General features: G+C 55.5%; 1 protein-coding gene across 3 annotated transcripts in view; it reads left to right on the top strand.

Moving 5' to 3' along the window:
• Positions 1 to 10,688, top strand: part of LOC105470797 (3-hydroxybutyrate dehydrogenase 1) — a 63,884-nt gene extending 53,196 nt beyond the window's left edge. For all 3 annotated transcript variants that reach the window (XM_011723058.2, XM_011723057.3, XM_011723059.3), the window contains exons 5-7: positions 400 to 541; positions 7,380 to 7,532; positions 9,781 to 10,688. In XM_011723058.2, coding sequence (XP_011721360.2) covers positions 400 to 541; positions 7,380 to 7,532; positions 9,781 to 10,250 — 765 coding nt within the window. In that variant the 3' untranslated portion in view covers positions 10,251 to 10,688. The remainder of the gene's footprint in view (positions 1 to 399; positions 542 to 7,379; positions 7,533 to 9,780) is intronic.
• Positions 10,689 to 12,763: the final 2,075 nt, after the last annotated feature.

Genomic DNA, 12,763 nt, shown 5'->3' with positions numbered 1-12,763 from the left:
ATGTAAGCATCTGGCAACCCTGGGCTTGCATCCCCACATGGGTAATTCCTGACATGTCCTGTACTCGCCAGGGCCCCCACCTGCCCCACATAAGTTTGCAACCCCTGCTTGGAGAAAGAATCCTGTCGTGAGGCCTTGGGGGCCGGCTCTCCATCCTGTTCATGGTGTGTCTGTGGCATATAGCTCGGTGCTTGATAGGTCATCAGTGCTCAGATTAAAAAGGATGGCACGCTGGTGGGCCAGGCCTGGCCAGGCCTCCAGAGAATCCCGTGGGCAGTTGCCAACATGCCTGAGGCGTTGGCCGGGACTTGAGGCCAGCTCCTGCCTTGGCAGGGGTCCCCAGGGTCTGCCTCAGGGTGGGAAGGAAGGAGGTAGAAACAGCTCTTCTCTCCTCCCCAGGACAAAGGCCATGATGGGGTCAAGGAGCTGGACAGCCTAAACAGTGACCGATTGAGAACCGTCCAGCTCAACGTCTGCAGCAGTGAAGAGGTGGAGAAAGTGGTGGAGATCGTCCGCTCGAGCCTGAAGGACCCTGAGAAAGGTCGGGTGCCCCTTCGGGCGGCAGGGGTTGTGTATGCGGCCATTCCAAGGGGCGCTTGCTAAACACCACCTTCCATTGGCTGGCACCCTGCCACCGCACTCCTTTCCTTATTGTTTAGAATCTTCCTCCTGCACGATAGGAGGAAGGGGATGACACTAAACACACCCGTGCAATAGGGCAATGGAAAAATATAGGCAGGAGGTGATTTCAGAGTTCATGGAGTGCTAGGTGGCTACGCAGTGATTCAGGTCAGTTCAGCCAACGCCCAGTGATGCCCTCTCTGGCCCAGGAGCTGGGTTGGGTGCCGGGGACACAAAGCTGCTCAAGGCTCGGTATGTCCCCAGGACCTCATAGTTCAGTCGAGGGACTGAGTTCAAAATCAGGGAGCCATGCATTGAGAGAGGCAGAGCAGCACAGGAAAGAGGGGTCTGTCCAGCCGTGGGGGTGCAGTGGAAACAGGCCGGCTAAGGCAGATTGTGGCAGAGAGCAGAGATGGCCGTTCCAAGAGGAGGGGAGAGCAGGAACCACAGCTGGGAGCAGCACAGGGAGGGTAGTGGGGGCTGTTTGTCAGGCAGTGGTATTAGCCCAGCACCTCAACATGAGCCATGGGTCAGGTCACCTGGAGGGGGTGGCGGCAAAGGAGGGTGGGGAGGGAGGTCTTGGATCCCAGGCGAGGGGGCTTGGCCGGTCTCGCGACAGCACTGGGGAGCCACTGAAGGGGTCGTCCTGAGGGAGTGGCCTGGTCGTTGTGAGACTTGTGAGGCTCCCTCTGAGGACGGCAGTGGCAATGTGCAGCTGGATTGAAAGGGGGAGTTAAGCGTGGGTTCGAGGGTCCGGAGCTAGGGTGCTAGGTGATGGGAAACAGGAAGGGTCAGGTGTGAGGAGTATTGAGAAGGCGAAGCTGGCCGGACTTGGTGACTTGGATGTGGGGATGAGGTGAGACGTGAAGTCCCTGTCCTGGACACCTGGTGCCCCGCACTGCAGGAGCAGGTTGGGAGATGGGGAGATACCGAAGCACCCACCCTCAGGGAATGTCCAGGCTGGAAGAGCCGGTGCCCACGGCAGGAGGTGACACTGGGAGTCAGGCAGACGCACAGAGGGACCCCTGGGAATGTGAGTGTTTGGGGATTAGAGGATGGGGAGAGACAGCTGTCAGAGAGGTTGGATACAGTGCTCCAGAATCTAAACAACAGAAAGTTTGGGGGAGGGGGCAGTACCAGTAGCCAACAGGGTCAAAAGCTACAGAAAGTTTCAGTGGCATAAGGACTAAATATCCTTCCAGTTCAGCCAGTGGAGGGCCTTCGTGGGAGGAGCTCTGCCTCCAACCTCGGGAGTGCCATTCACCTAGAATACAGCAATGGGGGACGGAGCTCCCTGGAGCCGGCCGCCTAGCAGCATCTGGAGAAGTGAATCTATGACGTTTACCTTTGAGCTCCCTGACAGCCCAGGCAGAAAAGGGATGCCTCATTCAGGCCTCTGCTTTCCCTCAGAATGGGGTGGGGCAGCTCTCAGGAGCTGAGGAAGGAGGAGGAAAGGGCAGGAGTGACCAGATCCCATGCTGGGAGCTCTGCTGAGCCTGTATCAGCCAGACGGATGTGCTGTCTCTCAGAGCAGCTGCCTCAGAGGCTACGCATGTGGCTATCGGTGACGCTGCTGCTCTGCCTGTCAGTGATGTGCCGCCTCATCAGCCCACCGTCCCTCCCATCCTCCCAACAGGCCATTCACAGGCCCCTCTGTTCTCTGTTCTCACGGAACATCTGTTTAAGAATTAACAGGCAGAGCCAGCGCTCCTGTCCCGTTAAGAAAAGGCAGGATGGGTCCTGCTGGGATGATTACCAGCTCAGAACCTGCAGCCTGCTTCGCCCCTCCCTGGCGGTAAATTCTCCCTCCCACCTTCCCTGGGCAGCTGCTGTATTGCCTTCATAAACTACTGGGCAGGAAAACAGCTGCATCAGCGTCATAAAGCCATTGATTATAGTGTGGGTTTTGTGGTGATTTAAAATGCCCAGGGAAAGGCATCATCACCGGAGACCCGAGCAGAGAACGCACCAGGCGGGGCTGCTCAGGCTGGCGGTCCTTGTCCCCTACCCCCTGCCCCCTGCCTCTGGGGCAGAACCACTTCCACTCTGTGTACTGGACTGGCCAGGTAGCCTAACCTGCAAGGCAGGGCGGGCCCGGCCCACACAGAGGGAGGCGTTCACCCCCTGCCCCGGGATCTGAGCTCAAACCCCAGCCCCAGCCTGATGCACAGACCTTCCCCTGCTGCTTTTTCCACGCGGTGCATTCCGGAGGCTGAGTAAACCACTCACCATGAACTTCCTTAACCAATATTGCATTTTTTTGGGAAAATGATTTGAAGACGTTTAGGTCTGAAAAAACAGCACATCTGTCAGATATGCAGTGGTGTGTCCCCCATCTCCCGCTCTCTCTTTCTTCCCCGTCTCCCTCTCCTCCCTCTCCCTGCTTCCCCTCTGAACTCTGGCTCCTGGCCTCGCCTCTGCAATCCCCCCTCAGGCAATGCCGGCTGTGAACTCCAGGTGGCGCCCTCCCGGAGCGTTCCCACCCGCTGTGGCCGCCACCGACCCACACCCCACGCAGGACCTGTCAGAAGGGCCCTCTCCCCCTTGCCCCGCCGAGGGGGCACATTTAAATGGCGAGTTTGATGCCCTGCAGCCTGGCTCCGTGGAACAGTTGCTGCTAAAGCCCAGGGAGCCAGGCACGGTGGGGGGCGAGATGAAGAAGATTGTCTGGTGAGAGCCGCAGAGCCGTCTGCCACCGGTCCCGACGCCCGCAGGACGCTGAGGGACGGGACATCTGGAACCTGGGACCAGCCCTCCCTGTCCCCACCCCAGGGGACACCGAGCCAGTGGGCCCGAGAGCTGGCTGTGGGCACGGCCTGATCTTGGCACATCACTTACCAGTCAGTCAACATTTGTTTAGTTAATTAATTAGTTTATGTTTTTGAGACAGAGTCTTGCTCTGCCGCCCAGGCTGGAGTGCAATGGCGTGAACTTGGCTCACTGCAACTTCTGCATCCCAGGTTCAAGCGATTCTCCTGCCTCAGCCTCTCAAGGAGCTGGGATTACAGGCGCCTGTCACCACACCCAGCTACTTTTTTTTTTTTTTAAGTAGAGAAGGGGTTTCACGAGGTTGGCCAGGCTGGTCTCAAACTCCTGACCTCAGGTGATCCACCTGCCTTGGCCTCCCAAAGTGCTGGGATTACAGGCGTGAGCCACCATGCCCTACCTGGGCTTCACTTCTTATTAGAAATGTGACCTTGGGCTTGCACCTGCCCCCTGTGTGGGCCTCAGCTTGCTCATCTGTGAAGTGGGAGAGTGATCTGAGAGCTGTCCAGCACTCATGCCTGGATCAGACCACTATAAGAACATGGGAAGAATTTCAACACAAGTTGCTGTCAGGCTGACGGGGCAGCAAAACACACGCAGGGGAGTAAGGGAGAAGCCTGGGAAAGGCCTGGCCTACCATGCTTCGGGATAGAGACCATTGAGCAGGAAGTGACTGATGAGGGGGTTAGCCTGAGGGGGGATGGAGACCATAGAGCAGGAAGTGACTGATGAGGGGGTCGGCCTGAGGGGGGATGGAGACCATAGAGCAGGAAGTGACTGATGGGGGGGGTCGGCCTGAGGGGGGATAGAGATCATAGAGCAGGAAGTGACTGATGGGGGGGTGTCAGGCTGAGGGGGGATAGAGATCATAGAGCAGGAAGTGACTGATGGGGGCGTGTCAGGCTGGGGGGGGGTCAGCCTGAGGGGGGATGGAGACCATAGAGCAGGAAGTGACTGATGGGGGGGGGTCAGCCTGAGGGGGGATGGGAGGGTCTGCCTGAGGGGGGATGGAGACCATAGAGCAGGAAGTGACTGATGGGGGGGTGTCAGGCTGAGGGGGGGATGGGGGGTCTGCCTGAGGGGGGATGGAGACCATAGAGCAGGAAGTGACTGATGAGGGGGTCGGCCTGAGGAGGGGATGGAGACCATAGAGCAGAAAGTGACTGATGGTGGGGTCGGCCTGAGGGGGAGATGGAGACCATAGAGCAGAAAGTGACTGATGGTGGGGTCTGCCTGAGGGGTGGGGTGAAGACGGAGGTGGAGGAGTGAGTGAGACAAAGAGACCCAGGAGGAGGCTTCTCCAGCAGCGCAGGAGAGAGGACCCAAGCGAATGCCAGTGGAAACAGGAAGGAGTAACCGACCCAGCAGAGGAAGCCAGCAACAGCCTGGGGCGTGGGGGCTTTGTCCTCAGACAGATCTGGGTCCAAATCCCACCCTCCCCACCTGTCAGCTGGGTGACACTGACCAAAGTGCTTAACCGCTCTGAGCTTCACTTGCCTCAACCGGATATGAGACAATTTAGGATCTATTTTACAGGCTGGTTGTGAGGATCAGGGAAGTTAATGAATGTAAAGGGTTTAATTAGGGGCCTGCCGGCTGTCATGTTGATCTTGATCTGTAATATTAGCAGTACCTGATGACTCATTCGATGGGGGAGGGGTGGAGGAGCTGGAGGACTCAGACGAAAGTAAAATCATTAACGAAGAGGAGGAGCAGGCTTGGGCAGCTTGGAAACTTGATGTGAGGGTGGTGGTTAGGGTGAGTCAGGGACCTGTGGGACATTCAGGTGGAAGTGAGACAGGAGATGGGACGAGGAGAGAGCTGTGACTCCCGAGGAGAACTGGGAGGCCACTGGTGTGGAGGCCATCTTGGGGTTGTTGCAGGAAAATTGCTGTTGCCCAACCAGCGGGAATGCCTCCGTGAGTTTATTCAGAACACTGGCTGAGGACTCCAGGTGGCACCTAGGTCCACCACCTCTCAACACTCATCAAAGCTGTAATCCAGGGGCTGTGTGTCTTCACGGGTCATGTTTCATTAAACTTTTTTGGATAGTAGTGTCAAATGTCATTGTTTTATTTTTGGGTAGAAAAAGGGCTGTCTGCATTTTAAGTCATGGGATATTGTCCCTTATGAATCAAACACAAAACAGCCGGAAAATTCACAAACATGAAGAAGATGAAGACACCTAAGAGTTGAAACAACTTTGAGAGGAACAGGATTAGGCCAGGAAATGGGGGGCCACTTGTGTCTGGGGGCAGGTGAAAGAAAGGTGTCAGGGTGGATGCAGGAGATGCCTGGGGATCACTAATGCCGAGGGGGAAGTGAGCCTCGAGGAGTCCTGGCAGTACTGATATTGTAGCGAGCCTGAGGAGAGTGAAGACTGGGGGTGAGGTCTTGGCGTACCACCCTGGAGACTGTGGAGAGTGCAGAGTGAGGACAGCTCAGGGCTGGGACCCAGTGTGGTATGGAAGGGAGATGGAGAGGATTGTGTGTGTGTGTGTGTGTGTATGTGTGTGTGTGTGATGGAGTCTTGCTCTGTCACCCAGGCTGGAGTGCCGTGGCATGATCCCGGCTCATTGCAACCTCTGTCTCCTGGGTTCAAGCGATTCTCCTGCCTCAGCCTCCAGAGTAGCTGGGATTACAGGCGCCCGCCACCACGCCCGGCTAATCTTTGTATTACAGGATAGAGTGTGTTCTTGGAAGCCTGGCGTGGAGGGAGGGAGATCAGGTAGCACAGTTACAGAAGGATCTTCGGGATATGGAAATGTGGCATTTGTAGACATTAATCTAACACACATTTGTGTGTATCGAACTGAAGGGCTGGAGTCATGGGCAATGGAAAAGCTGAAGTTGCGTAAAAGAGAGGGAAGGATCGGTGTCTATGGTCTCGAAGACAATGTGGAAGTGTCAGCCATGAGAGGTGGGGAGCGGCCGGCTGCTCCTCCTGGGAAGAGAAGAGGGTGAAGACTCAGGGCACGTCTGCAGGGAGACAGTGGGAGCTCTGGGGTTGTTGTGGATGACGCTGATCCTGTCATTAGCATCTGAGTGAGGTCACAGGTGAGACCTAGAGCAGGGAGACACCCACAGGGTTTGGTGGAGAGTGGGAGTGTGAGCTCTTCATGGACACTGTGTTAACTAGCAATTTCCTTTCTCTAATAAATGCCCTTAATTCTCCGTAATTGAAGGAGAAGGCACCAGAGGGCAGTGAATGAAGCTTTAATTTGGGTAACACGGAAGGAAAGCAGCTAGAGACCAATTACTCTGTCATTTACACAAACTCATTTCCATGATTAACTTGGAAAATGAAGCAGCACCGAGTTCCCACAAGCACGGATGGTCCCAGGACAGGAGCTCTGCTCTGAGGCTGTGCCTTGGGAAGGAGCACGGGGCTTTGGCCACGGGAGAGTGAACTCTGAGGGTTTCCACAACAAAGAGGCAGGGCCCAGCTCTGTCCCGAGGCTCTGACCCATCCAGCCTTTGCCCCCCAAAAAACTGAACTCAGAGAGGTCCCTGCAAAACACAGCTGCCTCCGCGTGCCCGCCTCCCCTGTGATTTCCCTGGCTTCTGGCAAGAGAAGAGAAGATGTGAGCGAAAGCTCAGAGGCAGAGATGAGTAAACAGGAACGGGGTGTGAAACTCAGGCTGTGGGGATAGGATGGGGTGGAGTGGAGTGGCAGTGGGAATTTGAGGTGAGGTGAGATTCAAGGCTAGGGGACACGGCAGGCTGGGTCATGGTGGGCCCAGAGAATCGAGCCGGGCAGATGTGACATGAGCACTGGACATTCTAGACGTAAGGGAGGGTGGCAGTTAGCACGTTAGGCCTCTTTACCTCCTGTCATTCCTGAGTGACTCTAGAAAGTTTCTGGAGAGCACTGGGCAAGAGGCGGGGAAGTCACAGGAAAGGAGTGGAAAGGAGGCTGGCCTGCAGGCTGATGGGCAATGCCTGGGGCCAAGCCCCTGTGGTCACCGCACACCTATCCCTCTCCTGTCCAGGGATGTGGGGCCTCGTTAACAACGCCGGCATCTCCACGTTCGGGGAGGTGGAGTTCACCAGCATGGAGACCTACAAGGAGGTGGCAGAAGTGAACCTTTGGGGCACAGTGCGGACAACGAAGTCCTTTCTCCCCCTTATCCGAAGGGCCAAAGGTGAGTGGGAAAGGGAGCTCCCTCCTGCCCCTGAATCGGCCCCACATGTTCATCTTTGCTTAGAATGGACATACCTGTCCCAGCAGCTCCAACGTCCACAACACAGCAAGGGTGGCCCCAGGGGCTGTGCTGGGCCTGGGTGAAGGTGGGCAGAGGGGCTGTGGCCAGGTAGGGGGAGAGAGGTGTGCGGCTTTCAGGAAGTAGAGCAGGTAAGAGGTCAGTGGTCTATGCAGCAAAAGCTTCAAGATTTTAGCGGCCACCCACTCTGGGAACCTAATCTATAGAGAGAATCACCCTTTGCACAAAGCTGTGTGTATACATCTTTGTATCAATCGGGTGTGGTTAAGTAAAATTTGGCATATTCATTCTATGGTTATTTATACTGTAGTTTAAAAAATGAGATCATTGTGCTATTAGGAAACAATAGTAATAATCAAGATTAGAAATTTGGAAAACCAAGAAAACCCCCAAACCATGTGGGTGGCCAAATGTGAGCAAACCTCTTCAGAAGTCATTGACTTGGATTTTTTCCCTGACATAGCAAACAACGGTGGCAAAAAGGGTAAGATCCATATATCTACGGTGAAGTCCTAGCAACAGTCGGCGTGAACACAGAGGGCAGCTGTAGGATTTTAGATGAAAACCCCAACCCTTCAGTGACTTCAAAGAGTTTTCTGAAAGGTGCCTCCACCCAGGATGAGCCGAGTTCCTTCCCGGGTACACACCTGGATGGGCCGAGTTCCTTCCCGGGTACACACCTGGATGGGCCGAGTTCCTTCCCGGGTACACACCTGGATGGGCCGAGTTCCTTCCCGGGTACACACCTGGATGGCCTGAGTTCCTTCCCGGGTACACACCTGGATGGGCCGAGTTCCTTCCCGGGTACACACCTGGATGGGCCGAGTTCCTTCCCGGGTACACACCTAGATGGGCTGAGTTCCTTCCCGGGTACACACCTAGATGGGCCGAGTTCCTTCCCGGTACACACCTAGATGGGCCGAGTTCCTTCCCGGGTACACACCTGGATGGGCTGAGTTCCTTCCCGGGTACACACCTGGATGGGCTGAGTTCCTTCCCGGTACACACCTGGATGGGCTGAGTTCCTTCCCGGTACACACCTGGATGGGCTGAGTTCCTTCCCGGGTACACACCTGGATGGCCTGAGTTCCTTCCTGGGTACACACCTGGATGGGCTGAGTTCCTTCCCGGGTACACACCTAGATGGGCCGAGTTCCTTCCCGGGTACACACCTAGATGGCCTGAGTTCCTTCCCGGGTACACACCTATAGGGAAAACTGGTCCCAGATCCGCCTGGGCTTCCCCGGCTGGGCCAAATGCAATCCACTTCCAACCCCTCTGTTCCCAGGGCCAAGAGGAGCTGCAGGAGGCCCCTGATGTCCCCAGGTTGGGCCTGTGGCTGAGGGCCTTTAGAGGAAGAGGAGTAGGGGGGTCACCACACTCTCCCAATGCCCAGGACTCTCTCCTCATGTCCTAGCCCTGAAGTCAGGTTCAGAAACCCTGCCCCTGCCCCCGCCTGCTGCTCTGTTTTCCAGGCTGTCCTGGGCTCCACCCAGGCTCCACCCTACCTGGGTGGAATGGAGTTGGGAGTTGATTCTAACAGCACAGGCCCTGTCCTCTTTCAGGGCCATCTGAGGGCTCCCTCCCAGCTGCAGCCCCAGGTACTTCCTCCTCTGTGCTCCAACCCCTATCTCCAGTGTTGCGATCAGTGGATAGACACTTGGCACATCATACTACTGGAGCTGGATTTTAAGCTCCATAAGGGGAAGGGGAAGCTTTTAGGCTGTATTTCTCCCTAACCAGCACCAGACCTTGCCTATAGTGAAAGCTCAGATCCACACAGACAGCTGTCTCGCTTCCCACTTCTCCCCTTGTGTTTTCAACCCAAATTATCACCGCATTGGGCTTGATCTGGTTTTTGAGTCAGTTGTGTGTTGCCCATCACACTGTGCCCTCCTGGTACAGAGTTATGTGTTGCCCATCACACTGTGCCCTCCTGCTTCTCACTCACTTGTCCTTCCCTGTCCGGCCTGGCACAGCCAGGTTCCCAGGGAAGATCAGAGGTGCCGATGCTGATGCGTGGGTCTGAGCTGGCCTTGCCTCCTGAATGAGAAGGCTCCTGGGTGGGTCAGAAGTGGTTCCAGCCAAGCCTCTGGAGACACGCCTGACTTCTGCCCTCCATGTCATAGGGCAGTGCCGCCTTAGCAGGTATCTCTGTCTCCCTCTGTAGGCCGCGTGGTCAATATCAGCAGCATGCTGGGCCGCATGGCCAACCCGGCCCGCTCGCCGTACTGCATCACCAAGTTTGGGGTAGAGGCTTTCTCAGACTGCCTGCGCTATGAGATGCACTCCCTGGGCGTGAAGGTCAGTGTGGTGGAGCCCGGCAACTTCATCGCTGCCACCAGCCTCTACAGCCCCGAGAGCATTCAGGCCATCGCCAAGAAGATGTGGGACGAGCTGCCTGAGGTCGTGCGCAAGGACTACGGCAAGAAGTACTTTGATGAAAAGATCGCCAAGATGGAGACCTACTGCAGCAGTGGCTCCACAGACACGTCCCCTGTCATCGATGCTGTCACGCACGCCCTGACCGCCACCACCCCCTACACCCGCTACCACCCCATGGACTACTACTGGTGGCTGCGAATGCAGATCATTACCCACTTGCCTGGAGCCATCTCTGACATGATCTACATCCGCTGAAGGGTCTCTCTGTGGCCTCTGTCGGGGCTCCCTGGTGGAAGGGGAGGGGAGGGAGGAACCCATATAGTCAACTCTTGATTATCCACGTGTGGATTATCCACCATTCCAGGAAGACCCATGACTGGTTTTAACATTAACCAAAGGGAATAACCCAACCTGACTTGTTTGCATAGTGAGTGACTTGGGCCTTCACAAGCAGGGTGTGGAGTGGCAGGCAGGGGCCTCTCAATCTCAGGGCAAACACAGTGAATCTGTCTCTCTGGAGATCATTTCATACAGCGATTTTGAGAAAAGATCTTTATATTAAAAACAGATTTATTATAGAATGGAATCAAAACTCCTTCATATCTTCAAGCCAAATTATCACTTTAAAAAACTATCTCATTTGATCCTTAAGCCAGTCTCATGAATAAAAAGGACAGATTTTTTTCTTTTGTACATGAAGCATTTGCAGCTTAAAGAGGATGCATGAAATAACCCTTTTATCGCTTATAAATAGTGCCAGTCATGTGTTCCTGCCACTGCTGTGGAAACACTTCACATTTTGCATTCCAGGACTGTTTTGGATACATTTGCCCAAGAATCTTCTGACTAACTCTGTGTCCTCATCTGAGCCACACATACCAAGTGCCCACTGGTACCTCTGCATGTCCATGGTGCTGTGTGACTGGCCAGCCAGCAGCCAGTGACTCAGAGCTGGCTGTATGGAGGGGGTGGGAATGTTTATGGAGATTTTTTATTTGTTTATTATTATTATTATTATTATTTTCAGACTCTTGCTTAGTCTCCCAGGCTGGAGTGCAATGGCACCATCTCGGCTCACTGCAGCCTCCGCCTCCCTAGTTCAAGCAATTCTCCTGCCTCAGCCTCCCGAGTAGCTGTGGTTATAGGCACCCACCACCACACCTGGCTAATTTTTATATTTTTAGTAGAAATGGGGTTTCACCATGTTGGGTAGGCTGGTGTCGAACTCCTGACTTCAAGTGATCCGCCTGCCTTGGCCTCCCAAAGTGCTGGGATTACAGGTGTGAGCCACCACTTCTGGCCCTGGAGATTTTTACTTGAGATTTTAACATCCTCTTTTAGGACTCAGGATAGACTTGTGTGGAGGTGCTCTCTGGCTGACAGGATAGGTTGTTACTGGTTTGGGTCTGCTTGGTTTTGCCTTGGCTTGGGCCAGTGTCAATGGGGCAGGCTTGGCAGGAGCAGTGGTGCCATGGCAGGGCACTGTGGCATCTTCTCCCCTAGCAGTGGATTTGGGGTCCCTGCTTGCCTCACATGGTGCTTACACATATGCGCGGGCGTGCGCACGCACACACACACACACGGTGCTTACACATATGCGCGTGTACACACACACACACACACACACACACACACACACACTGGTCTGCAGGGCTTCAGCCTGGCCTACACACACACACACACACACACACACACACACACACACACACACGGCGCTTACACATATGTGCGCGTACACACACACGGTGCTTACACATATGCGCGCATACACACACACACACGGCGCTTACACATATGCGCGTGTACACACACACACACGGCGCTTACACATGCGCGCATGCGCACACACACACGGCGCTTACACATGCGCGCGTACACACACACACACGGCGCTTACACATATGCGCGTGTACACACACACACACACGGCGCTTACACATGCGCGCATGCGCACACACACACGGCGCTTACACATGCGCGCGTACACACACACACACGGCGCTTACACATATGCGCGCGTACACACACACACACACACACACACACTGGTCTGCAGGGCTTCAGCCTGGCCTTCATTCCCGCCTCGGCCTTATTTTCAATTAAGAAGTGATGCCACTTTAGGCAGAGTCTGCATGATCACTTCTGGGGTTGGAGTTTGAAAGCTGCCATCCCTGCAACTGCCCAGGGCCTGTATGTTTGGACCAAAACCAAACACCGCTGTCCTCCAGGTGGCTTTAGGCCTAGGGCAGGGTCCCAAGCGCCAGCCTTACAAATCCGACCATGACTGACATTTCTGCCTCTCCCCGGGCGGGCTGGGCCTGCCGGTAGAGGGCGCCCGCGTCCTCCGCAGCCGGCGCCGGCCTCCAACGCCCCAGACTCCCGAGCGGCCCCCCGAGCCTGAGGTTTCTCACGGCGTTCGGGATTCTCACCTCGGAAACTGGGAACAAAGAAGCAAGCAGCACCCCTTTAGAAACAGTGTTCTCGCTCTTCCAGCAGCTGCCTGGCCCGAACCTGGAGTCTGGTGCCAGGAGAAGGCAGAAGAACCCGGGCAGCTGGAGTGGGCTGTGGGGTTCAGGCTCTCACACAATGGACAAATTCAGCTTGCCTCTTGGGCCTTTGTCCCCGCTGTCTTCAGACAGGGGTCCCCTGTCCCAGCTCCCCTAGGAGGAGGGAGGGGAGGCAGGCAGGGATCCAGAGCCCGGAGGGGGACGCTTGGTGGCCGTTGCGTTTACATAACAATGGGATGCTTTTGTACCGTGGACCTTGTT

Source organism: Macaca nemestrina, chromosome 2, assembly GCF_043159975.1.
Source record: "Macaca nemestrina isolate mMacNem1 chromosome 2, mMacNem.hap1, whole genome shotgun sequence".
NCBI lineage: Eukaryota > Metazoa > Chordata > Mammalia > Primates > Cercopithecidae > Macaca > Macaca nemestrina.
Note: the sequence above shows the minus strand (reverse complement) of the source record. Positions and strands in the feature narration are given on the sequence as shown.